The following is a 27,500-nucleotide window of genomic DNA, read 5'->3' as shown; positions in this document are numbered from 1 at the left end:
AACACAGTGTTTAGTATTTATAGCTGTTATCAAAGCATTTCTTTAAATTTTGTGACGTACAAGAGGAATTAGAATGAGAAAACTGTTGGTTGAATCGTAACGAATGTGACGATTTTCCTATGGGTGGTGAGGAGAGGGTTAGAACAGTATTTGACGTTGACCTTTAATGTGAACTGTGTATCTCTGTTTTATAACTTCCTACTGAAAACATTATTATTCTCAATTCCAGGTGGCGGGTTTGACTTTGGTCTTGGAAACACATTTGGACAAGGCAATAGCAAACCTCAAACACAGGCTGAAACCAACGGCGGATTCGGTGCTACCGATTCAGCATCCTCGGGAAATAATGAAGATAGTAACAAAGTCTCGACAAATTCACGTGGCGGCGACCAAAATCCATTTAATAAAGATTTATTTGCTGACCTTGGTTTTAATAGTATTTTTCCAAAAAGCCCATCCGTTCAGAAGGCAAGCCCAGCAAATATTGAGAATAATAATCTGGGAGCTATAACTGAGAAAGGCACAGAACAAGACAGAGGCAATGTACAGTTAGGAATAGATCTTGAAAATAACCCTACGTCTTTGGGCCAAAAAGAGCCCGTAGAAATTAGTCTGCACAAGGAGAGAGATACAGATAATGTTGTCGTCCCTGTGAACTCCAAGATCAAAGATGCGAAACCTGGAAACCCAGAAAAGGTACAGCTGGTCAAAATTCCTAATTTGGATCTTAAAGTTAATCCATCAAATTTAGTTATAGAACCTGAAAAAGGGAAACAAAACTCGCCGCCAATTAAAGGAATACCGCCTACCGCTCCAGACCAAAAGCTCTCTGTTCAGAAAGAAGAAAATCCAGTTGCCCAGGTTCCTAATGATCCGTATTCAAGATATCCTAAACCAAGGACACAAAATCTTCCGACTTTGCCCTCTTCAACCAATATAAAACTACAAAAACCTGACCAGGGCGACCCAAATGATATTGACCTGACACCCAACAATCTGCCACCCCTAAAAGAATCGAACTCTGAGAACCAAAGACCATCTTACCCACTTCAAGATGTCAACGAAAACAACAGGGACTTTGCAAGGCAACCATCGTCAACACTTCCTCAACAAAAAGACACTTCAATCAAAAGCCAGAATGACAACAATAATAATCGCTTCTCCAATCAACCCAATTCAAAACAACCTTTCCTACCTCCACCGAGTTATTCTCAATCAAATCGCCCTATCCCAGCTTTAACTCCACCTGATAATTTACCACCAGCAAAAAATCCAAACTTCCAGTACCCTGTCCAAGACCCCCCTCCACGCGAACCACCTCAGAGATTCCCACCCTATCCTGATCAAACATCCAACATTCCTCAACCTCCACAATCAAGGAATACAGATTACCGTGTCCCCGCCTCTCAGACACCTCCAAGAAATTACAATAACGATTCTCCTCAGCGATACAATGAAAACACCAACAGTAATCCAAGAAACAGTTTTACTGATCCGCGTAGTGGTAACAGCATCCAGCCGAAAAGCCGACAACCTAATGTGCAAAGACAAAATCCCTACCCAAATAACAACAACAATGTAAATCATCACGACACCAGATACCCCAAACCACCCCAATATTCAAATTCAAATTCAAACAACGGAAATGGACAAGGAGGCCTGGGTGAAGCCGGCGGAGTTAATCCCCCTGACGGTTTGGATGGAAGTCGGCTCCGTGGCGATGATAAAAGCGTGGATTTTTCTGGAACTTCTTTGCTAACGGACAGCGACTATTTAGACAAACCAAGGGAGGGAGAGGGGTGAGCATATATTCAATCTATTTCATGCCCAAACGTTCTGTTAAGATACACATATATTATATTATTATATACACATGTGCAAACGTAACAGAACATTATTATACGCTAAACTACTATTGCTTGTAGAGTCAAGATGTATCCCTAAATGAACAATTATTAAACCACATACAAGCTTTAATTTCCTTTTTGGGATGCAATAAAGTATTACTATTATTATTATTATTATTATTATTATTATTATTATTATTATTATTATTATTATTATTATTATTATTATTATTATTATTACTATTATTATTACTATTATTATTATTATTATTGCTATTATTATTATTATTACTATTATTATTATTATATTATTATTATTATTATTATTATTATTATTATTATTATTATTATTATATTATATTATATTATTATTATTATTATTATTATTATTATATATATTATTATTATTATTTATTATTATTATTATCTATTTTTCTATGAACTGTGTATTATTGCACTTTTGTAATACAATAAGTATTGTTTTTGAAGTTGTAATAGCAAAATTAACTGTAAAAAACATGGCCATTCAAAAAGGAGGTTGTATTAAACTATAATTCAACATTTTAAAGTAATTAATCGGGTGAATTGCAAAAGATTTAAGTTAGCCATCATCGCCGAAATGAATACTGTTATCATTGCAATTTCTACAATAGCAAAAATTGTAAACCCCCCCCCCCCCCCCACAACCCACCCACGAAGAGATTAATATTTTACTGAGATTAAAGAGGTCAAAGGTTACCACCAGTGCTCTATGCGACGTTGATCCACCCATTCTAATGTTGACAATAAATATTTATAAAAGAAAAGAATTGCCTTGTACGTCTTTTATAGCAATATGAGGTTCAAGCACGCATTCATTAAAAAAAGGTCGCGCATCCTATAATACAGACGCTCACGTCTGACTGCTCTAATTTGACGTCTTTAAGGTCTATTGGTATGGCCTTTGTGATCGTGCTTCGGATCTGGTTCGAATTACGCTATTGGCAATGTTGAGTTCTTGGGAAAAGCTCTTTACTCGCATTCTCTCATCGGACTCATTGATAAAATTAGTACAACATTAGGGGTCATATTGGAAGATATAGGCAAGCCGTAGAAGAAGGCAATATGATAGTAAGGTGTTAATCATTTTAGATGAGCTTCTCAAAATTATGAGATAGAAAATGAGGTAACGCAACCCTTTCAGCTACAGACGTATCTTCAGATTGTCCAGAACAGCGCTGCCAGACTAGTATTCATGAAGCGAATGTGTGATTCTGCCAAACCTCTGCTTCATGACCTGCATTGGCTGCCTGTTGAGAAAAGGATTAAATTCAAAGCTTGTGTTTTAGTGTATCGTTGTCTTGAAGTTACTGCCCCTTCCTACCTTTCGGAACTAATTGAAAGATATTCAAAACCCCGCCCCTTACGTTCGGCCAGTGATTCCACAAAACTAGTTGTCCCTCGAATTCGGAAAAATGCTGGAATGAGATCCTTTTCTCATTTCGGACCCTCTGTTTGGAACGCCTTACCACAGAGCGTTCGTGAAAATGAATCTTTGTCTATTCTTAAACGTTCGCTTAAAACATATCTATTTCGATTTTAGTAGATGATATGAGAAGCAAGATAGGCGTCTGGTTTCTGTTATGTTGTGTGTGTATGTGTGTGTGCGCTTGTGTGTGTGCCAATGACTATGCTTCAGCCAAAGTAATTTGTAATTTAATCGCTTAGAGTCTGGTGTCTCAGAGTTATAGCGCTATAATATAAGCTTTCAGCATCATCTATCTCATAATCTTTTAACACCCTTATATATTTTTTCCCCGTGAAAACAGAAATGAAAATCGGTTCTGAAATGCAATGAGTAAGAGATGTGCGGCAATGCAGCAATTTTCCAAGTTCATTTAATTTGTTTATACTTTGTTTATATTTTCAGATACAAAAATAAAGTGCCGGATGAATTCGAAAAACCGTTCAAGGCTGAAAATGAAATTTTCCCGGGGTTTTCAAATTTCGCCAACGGGGACCAATCAGCATTCGGAACGGGAAAATCCGTTTTTAATTTGTTTGATGGCAAGGACTCTGATCCTCCAGGCTTTAAAGATGGTCAATTCAACTTTAACAACAAAGACTTCCTGAAACCCGACTCATACAATAAAGGAAACAACGATCAAGCAAATCGTGATAACTCTAACGCTCCACAGAATTCCCCAAACAGGTTTTCTCCAGGAAACCAGCCAGCGCCAACAGGGAACTCGTACGATACTAGACCTCCAAGCTCAGAAAATCGTATTCCCAATTCTTTTCGGCCAACATTTCAGCCATCACAACAGCCCAACCCTAACAGGAATCCGATAAACTCAAGATACCCCGACACAGACAGAAATGATCTAATTCGTCAGAATGAACGCAGAAACCCATCACCTTTCAACCCATCGTCATCTCCAACACCAAATCGACCTTTTCGGGCTCCCCCTAGTCAAAACAGCCAACCAACTTCTTACAATGGATCACCTCCATTTCCTACTCAAGACAATCGTTATAATCCTAATAATATTGTCAATCCACCACGGGGACAAAATCAACCAACTAGAAATTACCAGCCACCACCGCCACCACGATCAAATCCTCCAAATGAAAGATACTCACCACCACCTCAAAGAAATGAAGACAGCAGCCCCCCGTTCAATACAAATTTAAAAAGTCCATTGAATCTGTTTGGAGGATCGCTACCTTTCCAGAGTAACTCAGATTACAGCCCATCGCAGCCAGGTCCAGGTCCAAGCAATCCCCCACGTCCAAATTACCAAAACCAGCCACCATCACCTCGGGATCCAAACTTTTACGGTGGCAATCCATACCAAAATCAACAGCCAGCAAATCCTGCGTACCCTCCAACAAGTCCTAATGGATTCCAGGCTCCTGGTCGCTTTCTTTCCCAGCCATCAGGATACGGAAACCCCCAGATCAACAGACAACAACCGACATTCCAACAGCCACCACCACAGCGACAGCCACAACCAGGAAATGGACAGTTTGATTTCCAGGGTCCTGGTAATTCTTTCCAGCCAGCTAATTTCCCACCTATCTTTGGCAATAAAAATAATGATAACAATAACGGCAATAATAACAATTTTAATCCGGACCTTGGAACAACCGGTCCAAACCAAAATAGATTCAATTCACCTTCACCCTACCAGCCCTCTTCGCCAAATACTTTCCCTTTTTCAGGAGATGAAAGGGATCAATCTGTTCCTAATATCCACATTAACAACTTTCTAAACAGCAGACCGAGAGAAAATCAATATAGTAACCCGCAAACAGGGCCACCCGTCCCTAACAATCAGCCAGTACCGCCTGGACCAGCCTCAAACAGCAATTCCTTCCCTCCCTTCTTGAACGGTAGACCTACCACCAATGACAGAGGATCTCCAAACAGAGCCTACGATATAAGATCTCCATCACAGCCTCAGCAACCAAATTTTGAATTAGACTTTAAGCCACTCAATCAGCCTACAAACTCAAGATCAGACTCGTTCTTCAGACAACCCTCACAAAACCAAAGGCCATTTGATCCACGACAACCTGTGCAACAGCCGCCGTACTCTGCACCACAAGATAATAGAGGTGGAAGCCCCTTTACTTTTGGAGGTTTACATTCACCGAGAGCTCCTCCTTCTGATCAAGCTGTAAACGATAGAAATAGAAACCCTTTGTCTTTTGGTGATCCATCTAGAAATGGACCTCCCTTATCAGGACAACCACGCCCAATAAACGACAGAATCAACAACCCCTTCTCGTTCGACAGTCCAAGGACCCCACCACCAGCTCAAAACCAACCACCTTCTAATGACAGATTTGGAAACAGTCCTTTCACTTTCCAAAATCGAGGTCCTGCTACAAACAATCCTCCCTCTGTCGCTTACGATCCTCCAAATTCTCCATATGACAGATCAGGAGAACCTTTCGCTTTCGGAAATAGAAATCCTTCTCCACCCTTCAGCCCAAACCGCCCACCACCCAACAACAACAACGCCTTCTTGTTTAATAGAAACGACAGCCCGTCTCCACCATCACCCTTCAACCAGGCCCCGCCACCGAGAGCAAATCCAAATACACCAAATTACCTAGGACCTGCCAACTCCGCTCCATCTGGCAACGGGTTTCAAAACAGTCCAAGCCAAGGGAACCTCCCGAGACTTCCTTTCCAACAGGGGGCCTCAGCAAACCCTGGACAGTCCCGACCACCAGCAAGGGGAGATAACTCTGTATTTACACCCAATGCTCTACTGGATTCCTCTCCTTTTACATTTGAAGACCCATCGGGATCTGATCAGTCCATTCCTTCATTTGGGTCGGACCGTTCTGCTCCAACTCAACGGCGTCCAGATTTTCCTGGTTTGACTTATGCCGCACAGCCTGGTCAAGGCGAAAGACCGACTTTTGGTCCTGTCGGTTCATCGGGGTGAGTTGGTCCAACAAATTCCTTCATCTGTATTCGTGGATATTTTTTTTTCATTTTATTTACTTACATACTTGCTTATCCGAACCAGCGACCACCTGAGCTCTAGCCCTTCGGTCTTGTGCCATGTCGTAGAAGTTGGACGTCTTTTATTTTTCATTTTACAATACTCTCTGCTTTTACACATTATGCAATTCAAATATGACACATTGAGTATTATCTCAAAAAATAAAGTCTTGTGCTTGTAGAATTTCTCTTATCAGGCACGAACGTGTCAGGTAAAGAAAAATACACCAAAGCTGATAAGATTTACAAAACAAAACAACTTACCGTCAAAGTCAAGCTGAGAAAATATTTTTTTAAAAATAGTATTGCATACATGGAGACGTAACACGTGAATACAATGATAGGCAATTCAAACCTTTTCTCCTTTAGAGTTCACGGTGGGTCATATCCTTACCCAGGTGGGCCGTCCAATATTCAGCCACCTCCCCAAGGCCGTCCTGACTACAACGATGTCCAGCCAGCCAGTGGCAATGGCGTGTTTAACCAAAGAAATCCACGTAAGATTTTGACATTGCCATTTAAGTGTGTTAATAATGTGTATATGTGTCAGTGCATGACATAATCAGTCGAAAGGTGAACATTTTGGATTGCAATTTTTTGCATTTTCTGAAAGAATAATATGCTCCCCAGAGTATTTTAATCTTTATTTGAATTAAATCGAGTGACTTTTCATGAAGTTATGGTCAGATGTATGAGAAAGGTATCCAGCAACTTTTCTCAAATTTATTACTTTTTCAACTTGACTAGCCGTAAAAAAAAAATATTTAGAAGTGAAATTAAGCTATGGTATTTCCCGAAGGTGTACAAAAAGGGTTGATATTATGAAAAGAACTCATTTTGGATCAAAATTGATCTTCCAACTCTCAATATCTCAGTTCAAACCTTTTCATCATCCGACTGGTTATGTCAGTCACTGTAACATATGGTTCAGGACCAAAAGGAATTTTGAAACGAAAGTTAATCTGTACAATGGTAGATTGACTGGAAAGTCTCGACGCCGCTTTTATGTTTTAAAAACTATGATAGATTCGAATGAGATTCAATAGTCTGATGTCATGTCGCCCAGCATATTATATTCTTTATATGTATGTATATATATATATATATATATATATATATATATATATATATATATATATATATATATATATATATATATATATAAAATTATAATAATGCTTTACAGTTTGCATGTTTTGTCCTACACGTTCAGTGTTGCTACTGGCTTGGGGAAAATTCTATGTTTTATACGGCGTGATATCTACTTATGTACTCATAAAGTTTTACAAGGGGTCACAAACTAACAGCAACACTTGATATTGTATGCCAAGAGGCGCCTCTGAGACACATTTACAATTTTGTTCTTCGTCAGCTGTGACCAACTAGGTGCTCATTTTACATGAGTACGGTACTCAACCTTCCCAGCATCGGGACTCGAACTAACGACCTACAACGTCATGTAATTTGTATTTGAGCATGTAACGTCATGTAATTTGAGCACTTAGAGTAGATACTGCGCTCATAATACGCTTCAACAGTCGTGACGTCACTTCCCTCGTAATGACGAATGGTAACTTAGTAACTGGCTCTAAACTATCGGAACAATGGCGGACGCCCGTATGAAATATTTCTCCGACGAACATAAAAACGTATCCAGAGGGAAAGAAAACCCATTATAAATCTGATCATGTTTTGACTTTTGCACATTCTGATCACAAGACATATGAAAAGTTCTAGCAAAGCATGAAGAATAAGAAGTACCGATTTGCTTTGTTTAGAACCCTGATGGCCGCCGTTGCTGGGCGACGTGACATCAGACTATTGAATCAAATTATAGAAGCTCACATTCTTTACAATTGCGTTCTTCATTTCATCCACAGGAAATTTTGGATTTGACAACAATTTTGGTCAGTTCGGTGGGTAAAATCGTTGACTTGTACCACTAGCTCGGGAGATGAGGTAGATTAGAACTGGAACTAACCACCTTTTATAATTTTTAAGCTTCTATCCTGTTAGTTTTTCATGTCTTTAACATAATGACAAACAATGCAATTACTGGGAACAGCAGGTACCAATAAACGATATTTCATTGTGGAATGACGTATGGTATAGTGTCAGGTAAAACAAAGGATATAAATTAATTGATAAATAAAAAGATAAATAAGAATATCAATATAAATAAATACATAAGTCAATAAATAAATAAATAAATAAATAAATAAATAAATGAGAGAATCTTATGTCGTGGCAAAACATAACTGATTTCCCTTTTAGAAGGCAGTGTACAATACTAAACTGTCCATTGCATGAATTACATTAACTTCTTTCTCCTGATTTAAATGTTCTATTCATTAAACACTACACTGCCGTTGTTTTAAAAAAAACACAGTATAGATAGTTCGAGTTCGAAGATGACGTCACTCAGGTCTTTGTTATTGTTTTTTGCCATCCGCGTTTATGAGTAATTCTCACTAAACTGTATGAACCAGACTATAAACCTTCAAGGTTACACACAGTTCTGTGTGTTGGACAGTTTTACTTGGAGTTCGAAAGACCTTCGAAGTCTTCCATAAAAGACTTGGTATTCGCAAGACCCTTATAAACCAATTCCTGTCCCACCTCTGCTATAAAGTGCATTTAATTTTGTCCTAAAGTATAGTAAAAATACTTAGGATGCGGGCATGCCATATACAAAATCTAAACAAAAGCTAACACAATTATCTGGTCTATGACGACCTAAGTAAGCATATATTATTATATCTACGGCTGTTGCCTTTCGAAACACTCTCAAAATACATGATCAAGGGACTCCAATAATGATGTAGTAGCAATGATGCTCTAGAGGTGGTGGTGATAGAAGTTTGGTGGTAGCAGTCATCATGGCAGTGGTATACTGTGATTTTGTTTGTGGTGCTATTGTGGTGGTGGTGGTGTTCAGTGATGATGATGTGGTGGTGGTGATGATGCTGATGCAATAAATGACGTGTGATGTGATGTAAATCGTCCAGCCTAGAACATCAGAGTAAGTTTTGAAAATAAACCCATTGAGAGTGGCGTGGACTTCCATTCAGGAGATCACATTTTGCAATAAGGTAATTTAACAAAGACAATATATTTTTCATATATATGTTATCAAATGATCCATGTCTCTTTGCTTTTTGGCATTCGTTACTTCTACAAATACTAAGCATTATAATATTGGACCAACATTGATTAAAGTTAAATATAATTTTGTATTATCTGTGTATAGCATAATCATTGGATGCTGTGTGAAAAAAAGTTAGAAACGCAGATATTTGTGCACCCGTAAAATAAATGTGCGCTAGTAATGATTATGAATTAAAACGTGTCTCTAGATAGTGAAATTTATGTGCAACTAAATTACCAAGAGTAGAAATATAATATTGTGGATGTTTGGATAATATGACAGTGATAACATTTGTACTGATTAGAGGGAACACTTTAACTCACTCAACCCTAACACCGACTATATCCGTAGTATACCCGGGTTACTTTTACCCCACGCCTATTTATTACATTTTTATGAGACAAATTATAGACGTAGTATCAAAGCTAATATTTTAAATATTTACACGTTAATGATTGTTCAATAAAACTATCTATGTACATGCTCATTTTTAATATATTTTTCCCATTTTGAAAAGTAGCATAAATCTATAGGATTGAGTGAGTTAACAGACTGATTCATTTTTGTTAATACTTCAAATGAAATACAAACCACATTGCAACGAAATACAACCAAATGTTTCCAAGCAACATATAATATTTTAGATTTTAACGTCTGAATCTTAAAAGAAATTTCAGAATTTCTTAAATTAAGAAATTAAGGAGCTTGCACCTGTGTAATATAAAGAGCTTAACAAGTGTGTATGAAAGGTGCCAGACAAAGCAAGAAAGAAAAATACAAGAAAAAAAACCATCCCCCCAAAAAATCAGTCGACTTCGAGGTCGACTGATTTTTTGGGACGGTTTTTTTTTCTTGTATGTTTCTTTCTTGCTTTGTCTGGCACCTTTCATACACACTTGTTCAGTTCTGAATTTCTTAAGAAATTTAATGACAATTTAGTGACGTCCCGTAAGTAAAATATAATTTTTCGTGGATATATTGTTGTTGTGAGTAAAAATGTTCAAACAATGCGATGTTAACCATATTGCTGCAAACTATTGTTGCGTATTGGGTTATGTCATTAAGTTATTTTTTTGCGGCTATGTGGTCTAGTGGTATGACACTCACTTTCAGATCGGAAGGTCCTGGGTTCGAGCCTCGCTTGGCGCATAGTTGAGTCCTTGGAAAAGACTCTTTACTCACATTCCCTCACCGTATTCAGGTGCAAAATGAGTACCTGGCCGTTAACAGCGTTGTCTTTGTCCGAAAAATCGTAATATCGCCTAACAGGCGGCATGTCCCGTCCTACATGTTAAATGTTGCTGTTGACCAGGGACCCCTTGTAAAGCGCTTTGAGAACATTTAGTGGATATTGGGCTATATAAAAGCTCAATTTTTTATCTATTTTTTAATAAGTAATTGCGAGTTGATTTCGTTTCAGATGATGATGTTAACAACACACCATTTGAAGACAGCTTCACATCAGATCGTTTCTCCGATCCCGAGGGTTATTTCGGAGATGCAGCCTTCACAGACGATACAACCCAAGAGGAATCAAACCAAATATCCAATAATAGAAGTGATCAAAGTACGAGGGAATGAAGCACGACATGATAAGGCGAATTGAAAATTAATTAGATGAATAAACTCAATAATCTGGAATTCTGTCTAAATGTGAGTTTAAAGTCAAATTGACAGTTCAGTAAGCAGAAAATTCATATTTTTTAAAGTTTAAGGAACAAAAACGTAATCCTCTAAATGAAGGCGTTCATTTTATTTTTTTTTAAAATTCAGTTCATATTCTAAGCTTAAAATTTAATTCTAACCGTAAGATTCACTCGAAATACTATGATTTGAAAGGATTGATCAGATCTTTTATCAAGTAAAGCTACCTTAACCCTCTCCTTACCACCTATTGGAAAATCGTCACATTTGTTACGATGCAACCGTCACTTTTCTCATCCAGATTTCATTTCTTTATGCTATAGCCATAAAAACTTGACATTCTGTAATAGAGCTCGTATTGTCGAACAATATTGTAAATAGAATGTGCTTGTTGCTTTTCTGTTTGAGTAGAAATGTCTGTTTTTGTGTTGGATGGGTGTGAAGTTTTGGGGAAAATTCTGAAAATGGCTGGTAAGGAGAGGGTTAATAAATAAATGGTATGGATTCATAATGTGTACTGAAAGGGATAGAAAAGCATCAACATTTTCTTATTTGTTACCTTGGAATGGCGGGGGGAGTAAGGCCAGGTGGGTGACTAAGACTAAGACCAGCCCTCTACATTAAAAATGATTACATAAACAAATATGGTAAAATGTACATCATTTGGTAGATTTCACCCTTCCCCACACATCAGACAAAGAACATCGGACAGGTTATTTCACTGATATATCATACAATAGAGACGTTTGAAAAGTGGTCTTTATCAAATGATGTACATTTTTGCCATATTTGTTTAATAAGTTTTTAATCTGAGGGGTACGTTTGGGGGTTCTTGTGGGCTTATCAAAATTTCAGCTATAGCAAGAATTTATTGGGAATGAGATTAGCGGAAGAGTAGCGTCCCTTGATTGGACGTCACCCATAGTCTGTGACGTCACCGGCGGTGCGAGGACGAGAGACGCATGCGCACAACCAACATGACGTTTTCTCTCTCTAATAACTTTTCCGCCGGTGACGTCACAGACTATGGGTGACGTCCAATCAAGGGACGCTACTCTTCCGCTAATCTCATTCCCTATTGTAAGACTGAGACAAATGCGTTGAAAAAATAAAAAAAGAAAATCAAAGAAAAAAAACAACAAACAAAAAAAACCCTATAAGTTTCTACTCGATATTGCAAGAATCTTTTAATTTATAATATCCTATTTTGAATACAAAATTGACACAATGCATGATATCTTCCTTTGTTTTCGTATTTATTGATATTTACTTTCAGAAAAAGAGATTTGTGATTGATTACATAGAAGAGAGTATGTATGGGACTTGTACTATTTAATCACGTATTTAAACTTTAATCACATAAATATGTAAATTTTCTAACGCTACAAATAAAATGGGAATTGGGAACTGCTTTGTTTTTGTTTTCGTTGTTTTTTTGTTTTTTTTTCATTCATTTCTCTTTGTCTGGTCCTACCAACACATTCATCATTAATAAAGTTTGCAGACTGTTGTACAGTATTCATGAAAGTCTATGTGCGTTTATTTGTCCCTCCAGGAAAATGCCACCGCACAATTTTGTCTTTGACGTATTTTTCGTAAATTTTTTTTAATTGGAGTTTTGGCGGTTAAAAAACAAAACAAATGTAAAACGATTTGTGGTTGATCGTAATGGTTAGCACAGTGATGGACAGTCAGTCGCTTGAAAATTTTCCTGAGTGATTGGCGATTGGGGGCAGTTTAAAAAAAAAACTAAAAAAATAGACATTTTTTTTCGGATTTTCACTGTTTCGACTACAGATTTTTTATCAGCATCAACATTTCGATAGGTTTCTGTTTGTTGCTTTAGGTCTCTTCCAACACAATTGAGGTTATATGAGAGACCGCTGAAACAAAAAAAACAAGCAATCTAACAAAAATAGTACAAATGTAAATCAAAATCATAACCTAAAGATATCATAAGCTAAATTATAAATAACCAAGAACAAACAGGCAGAAGATTTACAGAAAAAAAAATATCCCCTGTCAAAAATACAATCACAAACCAAAGAAGCAGGATAGGCTAGTAAAGAAAAGAAGAAACGACATCACTATCGGATCGTACACCCATGCGAACATCATAGGTATATGATTCAAGGGTAGGTTTGACACCGGGAGCTTTGTGTCTAATCAGAAAAATAATTGAACATAGAAATGAATGTTTAATGCCATTGACTTTGACAGATGCATTGACTGTGCTATAATGATGGGTATGGGTATTGATGCTTTGTGTTTAGGTAAAATACTAAAATATCCACCAGCCATCAGTCTAAATGGAAATACACTCCAACACGGTTTCCTCAAACTCCTCAGTACATGCAAAAAAAGTTCGAAAAAAGCCGTGCCAAAATAACTTGATGGAGAGAGGGGGAGGGGGGGTAGTGAGGCTCAACAGTATGGTCTTAGCTTCGAACCCAAAATATACCTAGTTGAATATTCACTTTGTTATATGGCCTTCAACAAGCCACCTATGCTGAGGGAGATAACTTTATACATAATATGTTACAAGAAGTTGGTAGCTGAGCATTAGCAAATCATACCGCGTGGTATTGAGTGTCGGTTATGCGAAACGGCGATAAAGTGCGTGTGCGTGTGAATCATAATGTGTATACATGCAGTGTTGATAGATAAGGACATACGGAACCATCAATGTCAGAATAAATCATAATGTGTATACATACATTGTTGATAGATAAGGACATACGGAACCATCAATGTCAGAATAAATCATAATGTGTATACATGCAGTGTTGATAGACAAGCACATACGGAACCATCAATGTCAGAATAAATCATAATGTGTATACATGCAGTGTTGATAGATAAGGACATACGGAACCATCAATGTCAGAATAAATCATAATGTGTATACATGCAGTGTTGATAGATAAGGACATACGGAACCATCAATGTCAGAATAAATCATCACTGATCGAAATCACAGGTGGCGTTTTTTGTTTTTTTTTTAAATAGGCTATTTAGTCTAATTTTTTATGCTGGGTGGGTGAAATTAGTCCAAGGAAACCGTGTTCGGGGAAAAAATGAGTTCGAGGAAGGAATGGAATGATAACAAAGAATAATGAGGAAATAATTTGGGACATTTGAATGAGTTTGAGGAAACCGTGTGTTCCAAGAAACCGTGCTGGAATGTATGTGAATCTAAAAATGAAAACACAGGAAAAATATGGGTTGTATTTGAAGTTTTTCCTTTTTTTTTACATTATATAGGCAACTCCAAGGCACTTTTGGTACTTTGGTGTTGCATCAACCAAATATTAATCCACGCGCATAATATTTATTCTTTAGGTTGAAATTCTATATAACAAATTCCGAAAAACTGACCAGCACAAAGTTTTCGAGGGGGTATACAGACATCCATCAATAACTTTTTCCCTACGAACGGATTTCGGTGGACTTTTTGTACGATAATCAGCGTAAAATGTGGAAACAAATATGTCAAATTTAGCTTGGTACAAATTTTTCAAATGTCATCAAAAAGTTTCATGAAAAACAATATTAATTTAACAAAACAAAACAATTATTGTAACGTTTTAATTGAAGCCCTTTTCATTTTTACCCTTATACTGCACTTGCAGTTTTTACAAATCATATATAATTAGGGTCGATTATATGAACAAAACAAAAGCCAAAAAAGTTTTACTTGTACATCATCTGTATTTATTATACCACATGTGGTCATAACGATTTAAGATGGTGCTACAGCCTAAGACGTTATTCTGGGCACAGTATTTAAAAGTAAACGGATTCTGGTTGTTCTTCTCCTCCCATGCCTCTCTCTCTGTCCTCTCCTTCATCAGCTTGTGACTCACAATGCGAGACCGAAATGGAAGCACTTTGCAAATCTGTTGGTAAAAACGATAAATATCGTCAGTAAATTAAATTGGAGAGAAAAATGCAGGGAATGAATGTGACAAATACACATAAATATAAAAGGGGACAACACAAAGTAAATAACATTTCAGCCTATGACCTTCCTCATTTAACACAGAATTAATGTTGAGAAGGAAACAAAAAAGAGGAAATGTATTCATGAGAATTGATATTGTACATATATAAATATTCGGGGATTTCCTGTCTAAGCAAAGAAGTATCTATCCATTTATCTACTTATCTGAATTTAAAAGCAAAGAGAATGTTATGAAGATAAACAAGAAGTAAATCTCATGGCCTAGCCAGCTGTGGTTGCCTGACAACCCCCCTGTATTGCCATTACGATAACTATACCGACCAGGGCAACTTGCCAGCTGCAGGAGCTGCAGCCAAAGACAAGGCTCGGATGTTACAATAAAATTAACTACTATAATTTGGGAGGATGAAAAAGTAACTAGACACATGAGTTTTTCTATTAGTTAATTAGTACTGTCATGCACATCAATGTTTGATTGCCCACAAATTGCATTAAGTTTGAAAATGAATAAAGCCGCCCTGCTTCAAGTCAACAATTTTATACAGACAAAAGTGTTGACAAGAGTCCATTGTAAAAAGATATCAACGCTACTCACAGATCCTAATATCCGACGAGCCTCTTCAAATTCAAGATAACCTCCAAGTTCCAAAATAATCTTTTCAGCCTTGAACGGTAGAACATAGCGATCAATCGCTCCTTTGCCTCCCCCCATTCTCTGACCTTGACCCTTCTTGGACACTGCCTGCCACAGATGTTGATGCCTCCATATAGCAAAACATTTCTTGTCATCCATCTGCCTGACAATAATCATACGTACTGCTTCACACACTTTGTGATCTAGCCTACCACCTGTGACAGCCTAAAAGAATACAAATGAAAAAAAAATTGACAGAAATGAAATAAGAATGAAACAATGCAGGGTTATAAAACATTACCTTCAGCATATTTTTCTTTATGGGATGTGAAAAGTCCTTGTAATACTTTTAGGTTGTGTCAGTAACTTCCTTGTGAAGGAAAAAAATATATAATATAATAACCAACAATAAGTATCAAAATAAATGTGTCTATGGCAGAAAATATTTAAAGAATCATCCGACATCGGCATATATCATTCCAGGTCTTCTTTTAATCTCAGTACCTCCCCATTATTTTCATCTCCTCACAAGCCCATGAGATCATATCATTATAACATATCTATTTCACACATCATTTCATGATCATCCCCAACAATGAAACAAAACTGGCTGTAAAATGGATCACCTGAATGCCATAGTCGCCATACTGTAACTTGTTATGAACCTCTTCAGGGCCTCTCATTTGATGCAGGTCTTTCATCATCTTGGGTGCTCTAGTACCTGGATCAATCGGTGGCACTTTCTCCTGAATCCTGAGTCGACGTCGCTCTGGGAAAATGACATCTGAAAACAAAATGCAAAATAAATAGGCATTAACAACAGCTCATTATTTCTTTTTGTTTAAATCTAATCATAATGAGAAGAGAGTTAACAGTCAGAAGTGTGTAAGAAAAGAACAAAATGTTTGCAAGATAGGGAAGAAAGTTTTTAAAAATATTGTGCTATTATGCATTCTCATTATATTCAAATAAAGCACACAACACATAAAGCACACAACACATCTGATTTAAACATTAAAAGTAATAACCTCACAGGACGTCCGACTTGATGTCATGGCACAAGGCAGAAGGACTAATTCCAAATGTGCATTGAAGGAAAAGTATCGTCTTGTTGTTGCTTGACCTCTCAGCCACATTTGATACGATCGACCCCGACATATTGTGCACAACTCTGTCAGACCATTTTGGAAATTGTAGTAGTCTTAAAATGGTTTCTGTCCTAATTGCGGGTAGGTTGCCGACTGTTTCCATTGATGAAATAACATCCTGCAGTGTGCCCCTAAACTATGGTGTTCCCCAAGGCTCAGTACTTGGTCTAGTGATGTGCATCCTTAAGTGATCAGGGATCATGGAGCACTGTACCACAAATATGCAGATGACACTCAGTTGCTTAAGCCAGTGGTTCTCAAATTTAGATGGGTTATCACCCACCTAGGGCTGGATGATCCAGTCAACCAACCCCCCCTCCCCTTCCTCAATCCCGCTTTTTCACCATCAACACAAAATGACTAAGGCAGACAAAGACAAAAAGATAGTTTTGTGCGATACTATTGTGCAACTCTCTCTCTCCCTCTCACAAATATTGTCTCACTCACTAACACATCAACGGCACTAAAAAAGAACGCACCATTGCATCAACTTGGTGACCATCCCATGTAATGTGATGAATTTATGCTGCATCCATGAACTCGACAATGTTTGGGGTCATGGATGTCAGCCGTAGTCGCAGATCCCCTCTAAATACAATGTTAAGACAATTCACGACTTTGAACGAATGTGAATTGCCATTTGCGGCCCCAAATAATGCAGATGACAGATAAATGGAGTCATTAGGGCTATCAATTTAGACTTCAACAGGCTTTTATGCATGAGACAAAACTTAAGTCAGGACAGACCAATGTGTGTACAGTTGTACTGTCCCACCCCAACTACTACAACTCCTTGTTGGTCCGCCTTACAGACAATATCATCAACAAACAGCAACCAGTAAATAACTGGCCATCTTAGGCTTTGAATATTAAGACAGGACACAAGCGGCAGACAAGCTACAGGTTCTTTATATATTGGCTACCAGTTAAGGCCCATGTCCGACATTGTTGATCTCCATTTATTTCATCATTACAATTGTCTGACCGTGAAGCACAGACTTTTTCCTTCTTTCCCTTCCCTCTGATCAGGCTAGGCTGGCTCAGTGCAGTGGTCTGATCTTTCTCTTCGAGGGAACTGAAAAGCGAGTTCCCTCCTTCTATCCTCCTAGTATTTTCCCTTTCTTTTCTTATGTTGATATTTCAGGTTATCTGGCTCTATCGACTAACTGAGAGCCCCTGAAATGTCACAATCCCTAAGTCATTAAATCTTATTGAAAATGAAAGTTGTTGTCAGACTACACAATTGTAAGAATTTTGAAGTGTTACTCCTTGTACTACCACTATTTTTATTTCCTAAAAATAACGAACTTTTACAATTTCAAACAGGTAGGTCAGATTTATCTCAATTGTGTTCAGCATTTCATTAAGCCAGTACATGTTGGTTGTGTCCTAGTGTGTGCATGCGTGTGTGTGTGTCAGTGTGTGTGTGCGTGTGTGTGTGTATGCCTGCATACATGCATATGTGTATGTGTAAGTGTGTATGTGTAAGTGTAGTGTATCCGTGGGGGAAATGGTGTAAGTCTGGGTTCACCTGTGTGAGTTGGTGGGTATATGCGTGGATAGCTCATTCGGTAGAGTCACGCTCTCCCCGGCCACGCGGAGTTGTCATACCAGTAAGGTCACAGGTTAAAACCCCCATTGCCGCCACGAAATGTTTATTCTCCATTGTCTTCTGGCACTTTCCTACTCACTTCATTTCTTGTGGGTGTAGTGTATGCTTGTGATGTTCATGTATCAGTGAATTGTAAGCAACTCATCTCTGTACAGTGCTTTGTGACTTCGGCTAAGGCCCTGCTTATCATTATTTTCTCTTACTTAACAATAGCAAATACATTTTATACTCACAGTCTTTGTTCTCTGGGAGTACCCATCTGTTGTAGCAGGCTGTAGGGATAACAACACATCCAAGAAGCTCTGAAATGGTATCAGATAAAGAATACATTGAATTTTACACGAAGACTGTTGTCCTAGACAGATGCATCCGTAAAAATAATCATGAAGACTATTCATACTGAGTCTGGATAATTAGTTGATTGCACATGTACATTGGAATTTGAGCAAGAATAGCCACAGGAGATTATTCAGACTCGAGTCTGAATAGCTGCAGCCATTGTGTGTATATAGTAACCTACTACCCATCGATTTATTGTTGGTTAATTTTATTGATAATTTAATAACTTTACTAATTCATCTATGTGCATTAAGAAACGTTCCATATTCTGGTACGTGGATAAATGGTTAGTGATGGTGTAGTAGTGGTGGTGACGATGACTATAAGGATAATGATGATGCTGTGGTTGTAGTAGTAATGATGATGTGGTGGTGGCTGTAGTAGTAGAGGTAATTTATTGATGGTAACTTCTAATTTATCATTTGCAGGAGAACTGAGACATTAGTCTAGCAACGGAGAGAGAGAGAGAGAGAGAGAGAGAGAGAGAGAGAGAGAGAGAGAGAGAGAGAGAGAGAGAGAGAGAGAGAGAAAGAGAGAGAGAGAGAGAGAGAGAGAGAGAGAGAGATATATATATTCCTGGAACTTTATAAAATATATTTAAATTCAACTAACTTTAAATAATACAATAAACGGGGACCGAACTATTCTCATTAAAATAATATGACAGATAAGCTGATACTGATACTGACAGATTTCAAGATCTGAACGAATGATCAAGTCGGAAAGGTGGGGACGGGGAAATTTTCATGGATTGGATTGGTGTAACAAATGCAAAACGAAACACGATCTTGTCAACTCTGATGACTTGAAGGAAAGGCTGTCATTATTCCCAGACAGGGTCTGCCAATAACGAAAATTGGTTATTCCCAGACAGGTAGTAACGACTGATTTATTGTTGGTTAATTTTATGTTTTTATATATGTTTTATTAACTTTACTTATTTCTATTTCTATGTGCATTTCGAAACATTGCATATTGTGGAATGAGGATAATTGTTTAAAAGAGCGGAGTTTCAAAAATGTGTCTGGGAATAACGAAAATTGGTTATTCCCAGTTTCCTGTCTGGGAATAACCAAATTTCGTTATTGACAGACCCTGTCTGTGAATAATCACAGCGTAAGTAAAAGTTGAATGTTCAAAATCTCAATTCTCAGTCGCACAAAATGTTTCAATCATCCCTCCTTTTCTTTTCTTCTCAAACAAACAAACTCATTCAACTTCAAGCCATTCGACAACACGCCATTTTGAACAGAATATAGATAGTGTTGCGTTCAGTGAGGGGCCAAAAACTAATTTTCAATTTTCAGAGTGAGAGTGAGACGGCACGGGAGAGCGCTTCTTCTACACTTCGAATAGTGGTTTCAAGGAGGCCCCACCACTTCGAATAAGCACTTCACTTTAATATTGGCAGACATGTCTGGGTCTGAGAATAATCACAGCGGCCACTTCGTTCTTTGAGTAAACAAAGCAAGACGGCGGTAGGGACTTCGCTTCTTTACCAATGACACCTCACCTTTGCTTTTGCCTGTGTTGGCTCCAAGTTCCACAAACCCTGACCCGCGGATAGGAGCCAAGTTCCTTAGAATACAACTCATATTATATCGAATGTAATCTGAAATGATTTTTAAACGATATATTTCAATAACCTAGAGCTTAATCAATGTCATATACACTCATTCACCGATACATAACACTCGAAGTGCACTTAGCCTCTAAACTCTAACGCCCTTCATGTCAAGAGTATTTCAACTTTCACTTTCAATTTCGTTCATTTTTTCCACAGTAGAATTTTTTATCTGAAAGAGCTCTATATTTATGGTCTAGTACTGCTGTACTGCAATGCTGCAATAGATGCACATTTTCTGACAAGATAAAGAGTCGTGGCCCTCTTGTTGTTTCTTCACAACAACAAATCAAAGTGCCTGGCAGATTGAACCTGGGACTCTGGTGAGCACCTGTGGGGTTTGAACCAAAGACCATTTAAAATGGACACCCGTGGAGATTATACATATCAAGGATAATGGGAGACAAATATTAGAGGGGAGGAAACCGAGAGACCCTGGGATGTGAACAGCTAATAAGTGGAGAGTAAACACAGGACTTTGACTTTGAAATGTGAACACCAGTGGGGATTAAACCTGGGGCTATGATATGGCGGCGCCGATGGGGATTAAACTGGAGGCTGTAAGATGTAGAAACACGTGGGGAGTCAACCCTGGATGGAAACAAGAGAGGAATGTAATAATTTAAGAGATAGACGCCATTGGTGAGTGAACCCAGAAATGGGAGGTGTACACTACTGGGATGTGAACATGATACCACGGATATATATGTGACCCTCCGCCTCAAAACGTTATTAAGTCGGGTTGGTTAATATGTTGAAAATTGAATTTATAGCCAGAAATATCAGACTTTTGTTGAGTTTGTATGTTTTATTGAGGAGAATGGATACCATAGGGTGCTTTTACCAACAATCTATATTTTTGACGAGTTTAACATTTAATCCGACTTTTTAAGCACCTGGTTCGTTCCGACATAATACCGTTTTGAGACGATGGTTCACATATACCAGCGGGGAATTCACTCGGGACTATATGAGGTAGACACCAGCGGGAGTGAACCCAGGGCTATGAGAGGTGGACACCACTAGTAAGTAAACATAAAACCACTGGTTATAGACTCCAGTCGGGAGTGACTTGGGGCAATCGGAGGTGGACACCTGTGAGGAATGAACCCAGGACTTTGGGACGTGAACACGGGTCTATGAGAGGTAGGCACCACTGGGGATTGAACATGGGACCACTGGATATGAACACCAATGGGGACTATAGCCAGGAATTTGAGAGATAGACACCAGTGGGAATTGAACACAGAACTACCAGATATGGACACCAGTGTGGAGTAAACCCGGGACCATGGGACTAAGAGATTATTAGCATCATCATCATCATCATCATTATTATTATTATTATTATTATTATTATTATTATTATTATTATTATTATTATTATATTATTATTATATCATCATCATTATTATTATTATTATTTATTATTATTATTATTATTATTATTATTATTATTATTATATTATTATTATTATTATTATTATTATTATATTATTATTATTATTATTATTATATTATTATTATTATTATTATTATATCATCATCATCATCATCATTATTATTATTATTATTATTATTATTATTATTATTATTATTATTATTATCATCATTAGGTCATGACCCCGAGTTGCTTGTCCACATATTTTTTTCAAGTCCCGGCGTGGAAACTTGAACCTGGGACTCCCAGATAATAGTGTATATTTTGGCGTTTGTATGTGAGCTTTTATCTAACATATACCATGATATTATTTGAATTATTTTATTTAGATTCATTATTGATGAAGTCCAGTGATAAATTCCAAGCAGATTTTCAAGGGACATAACAGTAACTATCCTTAACACCATTAAAACTTTAATAGATTTACGTCCCTTTGACCACAATTTGTTTTTTTTTTATTGTGGCTTAATAACGGTCATAAAGTTAGAATATCTTTTTCAACTGTTGTTTAGATTATTTATTTATTTATTCATTTATTTATTTATTTATTTATTTATTTATTTATTTATTCATTAAATTTTTTTTATTATTCGTTACAAAACTTTTATGATAATCTTTATAAAAGCAAATATTTTTAAAAAATAGTCTTTTAATTTAAAGTAGGGGAGAAGACGAACATTTATTGAAATGCTGAAATTATTTCTGATATGAACAGAGCTCATTCTATATCTCACAACTCAGTTTAACTGCACGATAGTAGTGAATACAATGTGACCATCAACCAAGATCTACCTGGCCCTTCTTTCAGTTACTGTTAGATTGATAGTTTTTCAATCCCATCGACTACAAGAGAAATCTTTTGCTTTTGCTGATAATAATAAAAGGTCTGTCAATACGCTTCAACAGTCGTGAAATTAGCCCAGATGAGTTCCAATACTCTTCAACAGTCGTAACGTCACTTCCTTCCTAATGACGCATGGTAACTTAGTAACTGGCTCTAAACTATCGGAACAATGGCGGATGCTCTTATGAAATATTTCTCCGACGAACATAAAAGCGTATCTAGAGGGGAAAAAACATTATAAATCTGATCATGTTTTGACTTTTACACAGTCTGATCACAAGACATATGAAAAGTTCTAGCCAGCATGAAGAATAAAAGTACCGATTTTCTTTGTTTAAAACCACAATGGCCGCCGTTGCTGGGCGACGTGACATCAGACGATTGAATCCAATTGTCTCACCCAGGTTCGGTATTGAGAATCATCGGGGGTTTTGTTCATGTATGTGATGTTGAGGTATCGATACTTTTCGAGATTTTTTAATTATCTGGCATTATTCGATACTAAAATACGATATGTAATTCGGTGTTAATAATAATAATAATAATAATAATAATAATAATCTTTATTGTCCAAATTAAAGGCAATTCATGTGAGGTAAACAATGCTCAGTTTGGTTCATGGTATGAACATCAACACATTTACAAATACAGACACAGCCATACACGAACATACACGCTTGCACATTGTTTCTACACGTGTATACAAAAGAAATGAGCGTACATACAAACACATATACATACTTACATACATACATACATACATACATACATGCAGACATACATACAAACCAGCATATCATCGTATATGCATGCCTACATTCATACATACATACATACATGCATACATACATACATACATACATACATACATACATACATACATACATACATACATACATACATATATACATACACACAGACACACACACAGACAGATAGAACGATACGATATATTTGCTGGGACAGCAGATAACCATATTATAAATATAGTGTCTTATATTAAGAAGAAGATGGCAATGATTGTGATGATGATGATGATGATGATGATGATGATGATGATGATGATGATGATGACTACGATAATGATGATGATGATGATGATGATGATGATGATGATGATGATGATGATGATGATGATGATGATAACGACGGCGGCAATGTCGATGATGAAGATTCACGACACTGCTTGGAATATTAAGGCTCATACAATGCTCAACGCATTATATTACATATGTTTGTATTGCCTCTAATTGTTTGTACAATTGTAGGTATCGAGTATAATCAGCCAACATCTCTTCGATACTTAATATCGTGTGATACAAATGTTATTAAGGGACAACTGTCTAATATACATATACCCCCCCCCCCCCCACTCCCATCTCCCCCCCCCCCCCCCCCCCCTCCGCCTTCCCACACACACATACCCACACAAACGAAAAGAGCTACTTCCGGTATGACACACTAATAATAGTTGATCGACCCATGGGAAATTCCTACTGGTTGGCCATCTAGTCATCCATGAGCTGGCTCACAGGGGTGTCCACAAACTGCATCAACAGCAGCAAATCAACCAAAAGAAATTGACGAATCTAATCGTAGCTGGTCACTGGATAAAATAATCACACATTTCACAAAGACTTGGATATATCGTTTGAGAAATCTGGATAAAATAATCACACATTTCACAAAGACTTGGATATATCGTTTGAGAAATCTGGATAAAATAATCACACATTTCACAAAAGCTTGGATATATCGTTTGAGAAATCTGGATAAAATAATCACACATTTCACAAAGACTTGGATATATCGTTTGAGAAATCTGGATAAAATAATCACACATTTCACAAAAGCTTGGATATATCGTTTGAGAAATCTGGATAAAAAATCACACATTTCACAAAGACTTGGATATATCGTTTGAGACATCTGGATAAAATAATCACACATTTCACAAAAGCTTGGATATATCGTTTGAGATATCTGGATAAAATAATCACACATTTCACAAAGACTTGGATATATCGTTTGAGACATCCTGGGTTACAGAAAAGTATATGCCCGTTGAATATCGAGAATGCTGACATAACCGCATGATCACATTAAAAAAATAAATTTTCATGAAGTCGTAGAACACCCCCTTGCAGTTTCCATTTAGGTCCAAGAGACTTTTTCCTTTTCTTAACTCACTCAACCCTAACACCGACTATACCCATAGTTTACCCGGGTTACTGTTACCCCCATGTCTAGTAATTACTTTTTTTCTGAGACAAATTATAGGCGTAGTATCAAAGCTAATGTTTTTAGATTTTAACAACAAGAGATGAAGCGAGAAGGAAAGTGCCAGAAGACAATAGAGAATAAAAGTTTTTCACGACCTTACTGGTACGACAACTCCGCCTGGCCGGGGTCTACCATATGAGTTATCCACAATTTTTTAGTTTTTGCATGTTAATGGTAGTTGAATAAAACTTGTACTTGCTCATTTTTAATTTTAAAAAATCTAATTTTGAAAAGTAGCAAAAATCTCTAGGATTGAGTGAATTAAGACTAAAAGAAAAGCCTCAAGGGGCAAATTTTGACAGTGATGGCGTGGTGCAAGTGGGGCAAGTGGTGCAAGTGGTGCAAGTGGTGCAAGTGGCTCGATGGGGTCGAAGTTCACCATGTGAATTCCTCTTCGAAGCGATGCAATAACTGGTTCATCATTGGCGACTCTGTGTGGATGGGAACGGCGACAATGCTGAAATATAAAATACAAAAAGGAAAGGACATAAACTGAGCTTCGTTTTGATATCTTTGTCAATTTCGTATCTATTATAGTTTTGAAAACACTATAGCCGAGTCAAGACTTTTTTAGTCTGCCCTAGTATAAATATTTGAAATATGTAAATAGCAACTATTTCCTCCTACAGATCTGTTTCCTGCAAAGCAATCTACGGGGAGTGTAATGACGATAGTGCTATAAATAAATATAAAATTACATTCCCCATGGAATGCTGCAAGAAATGAATCTATAGGAGGAAAAGATTATCATTCATCATTCATATAGTTTATTTATATATTTACCGCTCCTTTACCATTCAAGTCGAGCACTTTTTTCGTGGTTTTTGTTTATATATAATAGACGTGATGATAAGTCGATTAACTCAAAATTGACGATTCAAGTGTAGAATAACATTTGAATTCATGTTCTACTGTCTTAATAGAAAAATGCTTTTTTTGACTTTGTAAGAGAACTCTACACAGTTTTTTTATTTGACACGGAGAAATAATTCTGAATTTAATATTTTATATATTTCGCTCGCCTATTTTAAAATTCTTTATAAATAATAATAATAATAATTGAGCTTTTATATAGCGCAATATCCACTAAATGTGCTCAAAGCGCTTTACCAGGGGGTCAACAGCAACATTTAACATGTAGGATGGGACATGCCGCCTGTTAGGCGATATTACAATTTTTCGGACAAAGACAACGCTGTTAACGGCCAGGTACTCATTTTACACCTGAGTACGGTGAGAGAATGTGAGTAAAGAGTCTTTTCCAAGGACTCAACTATGCGCCGAGCGAGGCTCGAACCCAGGAATTGATAAGGCATCAAATAGTGTCTTCATGTTGATATTTTATGAAACAATTAATCAAAAATTAGTGTAGATCAATTTTTGGACCACGGTAAAGTTACTTAATACTCAAAATTAAGGCTTTTGTGTGAACAAAACTAGATTTATTTGGAAATTGATTTTCAGAATAATTTAGCCATGTATGATGCATTTAACTAATACATTTTATTCGTAGCATGTTTGTTTTTACTGAAAGTATATTATCTACATTTCAGATAACAACAAAAACAAAACAAAAGAAAACAAAAAAACAAAAACAACAACAAAACAAAAGAAAACAAAAAACAAAAACAACAACAACAAAACAAACAAACAAAAAACGGGAGACCTACGAGTATTTTGTGCGCAACGTTTTCTGGCTCCTAAAATTCCCAATCATCCGCCACGAACGGAAGACCAAACGATACAAACGTAATATCTCAAAGGTGTTTAATATTGTAATTTGTATCGACTGGTTTTGAGAGAAGGTAAAGTTTAGTTCAATGGTAACCCATTTAGCTTTCCGGTCTTTAATTTTGGATGTCTCACTCATATAATTTTAGAATGCTTTGTAGATTTGATTCATCTTTACTTCGCAATTTTATTGACAGTCATTAAATCTAGCTTCATTCAAGGATTTCCACTTACAGACTACACTCATGTCTGCTTCATGCTCATGCAATGATTGATTCGGATACATTTTGAGAGAACATTTTTCATAATAATAGATGGACAATGAGTATTTTATATTGTCATTCTATATGGGTAGCAGTTACAACTAGAATGTGTGAAAAACTTCATTTACCCCCCCCCCCCCCCAAAAAAAAAAAAGAACTAGATACCCACAACTAAATCATAGCGAATATAAAAAATAATTATATATTGATTTTAAAAAACATCGTTCGAAGTGTGAAGCTTTCACCTCTTTCAACTGGCAAAAGTCTAGTCATGTCATATTATTGACTGTCGCCCTTTACTGATAAAATTTTCCGAGCTCGGAACAAACTCTTAGTTACTCCAGATACCTGGTCATGACTGGAAATGGGACAAGATTATGAAAGGAAACAAGACAAGGAATCCCAGCAACGAATCTTCAATATCTTGTGTTCTTTGGGTAGCCGAGATGGGAAGGGATGGCACAAAGAGGGGGGGGG

The 27,500-nt window shown here is 37.0% G+C and overlaps 3 protein-coding genes across 4 annotated transcripts in view; 1 reads left to right on the top strand and 2 right to left on the bottom strand.

Annotated features, from left to right (window-relative positions):
* The window catches only part of LOC144966992 (uncharacterized), a 24,717-nt gene extending 12,165 nt beyond the window's left edge, over positions 1-12,552 (top strand). Inside the window, exons 5-9 of one of the 2 annotated variants that reach the window (XM_078903699.1) lie at positions 230-1,799; positions 3,757-6,285; positions 6,718-6,845; positions 8,229-8,264; positions 10,917-12,552. In XM_078903699.1, the coding sequence (XP_078759825.1) occupies positions 230-1,799; positions 3,757-6,285; positions 6,718-6,845; positions 8,229-8,264; positions 10,917-11,077 (4,424 nt within the window). In that variant the 3' untranslated portion in view covers positions 11,078-12,552. Of the gene's footprint in view, positions 1-229; positions 1,800-3,756; positions 6,286-6,717; positions 6,846-8,228; positions 8,308-10,916 lie in introns of both variants that reach the window. The other variant, XM_078903700.1, reaches the window with a different exon arrangement.
* LOC144966993 (large ribosomal subunit protein uL16m-like) lies at positions 12,378-20,675 on the bottom strand. The gene is made up of 5 exons (XM_078903701.1): positions 20,351-20,675; positions 18,732-18,800; positions 16,365-16,522; positions 15,700-15,963; positions 12,378-15,039 (listed from the first exon to the last, which is right to left on the bottom strand). Exons 1-5 carry the CDS (start codon positions 20,430-20,432, stop codon positions 14,845-14,847), a joined length of 768 nt encoding a protein of 255 aa, XP_078759827.1. The 5' UTR covers positions 20,433-20,675; the 3' UTR covers positions 12,378-14,844.
* Positions 20,676-20,871: 196 nt separating this feature from the next.
* LOC144966943 (uncharacterized) overlaps positions 20,872-27,500 on the bottom strand; it is a 32,728-nt gene continuing 26,099 nt past the window's right edge. Inside the window, exons 4-6 of the mRNA XM_078903639.1 lie at positions 25,330-25,486; positions 21,557-21,617; positions 20,872-21,052 (exon numbers count right to left, since the gene is read on the bottom strand). Coding sequence (XP_078759765.1) covers positions 20,872-21,052; positions 21,557-21,617; positions 25,330-25,486 — 399 coding nt within the window. The remainder of the gene's footprint in view (positions 21,053-21,556; positions 21,618-25,329; positions 25,487-27,500) is intronic.

Source organism: Berghia stephanieae, chromosome 3 (assembly GCF_034508935.2).
Source record: "Berghia stephanieae isolate SIO BIC M18660-M18661 chromosome 3, UCSD_Bste_1.3, whole genome shotgun sequence".
NCBI classification, from domain to species: Eukaryota; Metazoa; Mollusca; class Gastropoda; order Nudibranchia; family Aeolidiidae; genus Berghia; species Berghia stephanieae.
This window is presented reverse-complemented; position numbering and strand designations above follow the sequence as displayed.

Coding starts and splice junctions, on each gene's coding strand:
- LOC144966993 (XM_078903701.1), bottom strand. CDS start 20,432: ATGAGTTGTATTCTAAGGAACTTGGCTCCTATCCGCGGGTCAGGGTTT. Junction 18,801..20,350: donor CAACACAGGCAAAAGCAAAG/GTGAGGTGTCAT, acceptor ATACCATTTCAG/AGCTTCTTGGATGTGTTGTT. Junction 15,040..15,699: donor CTCGTCGGATATTAGGATCT/GTGAGTAGCGTT, acceptor TTTTACCAACAG/ATTTGCAAAGTGCTTCCATT.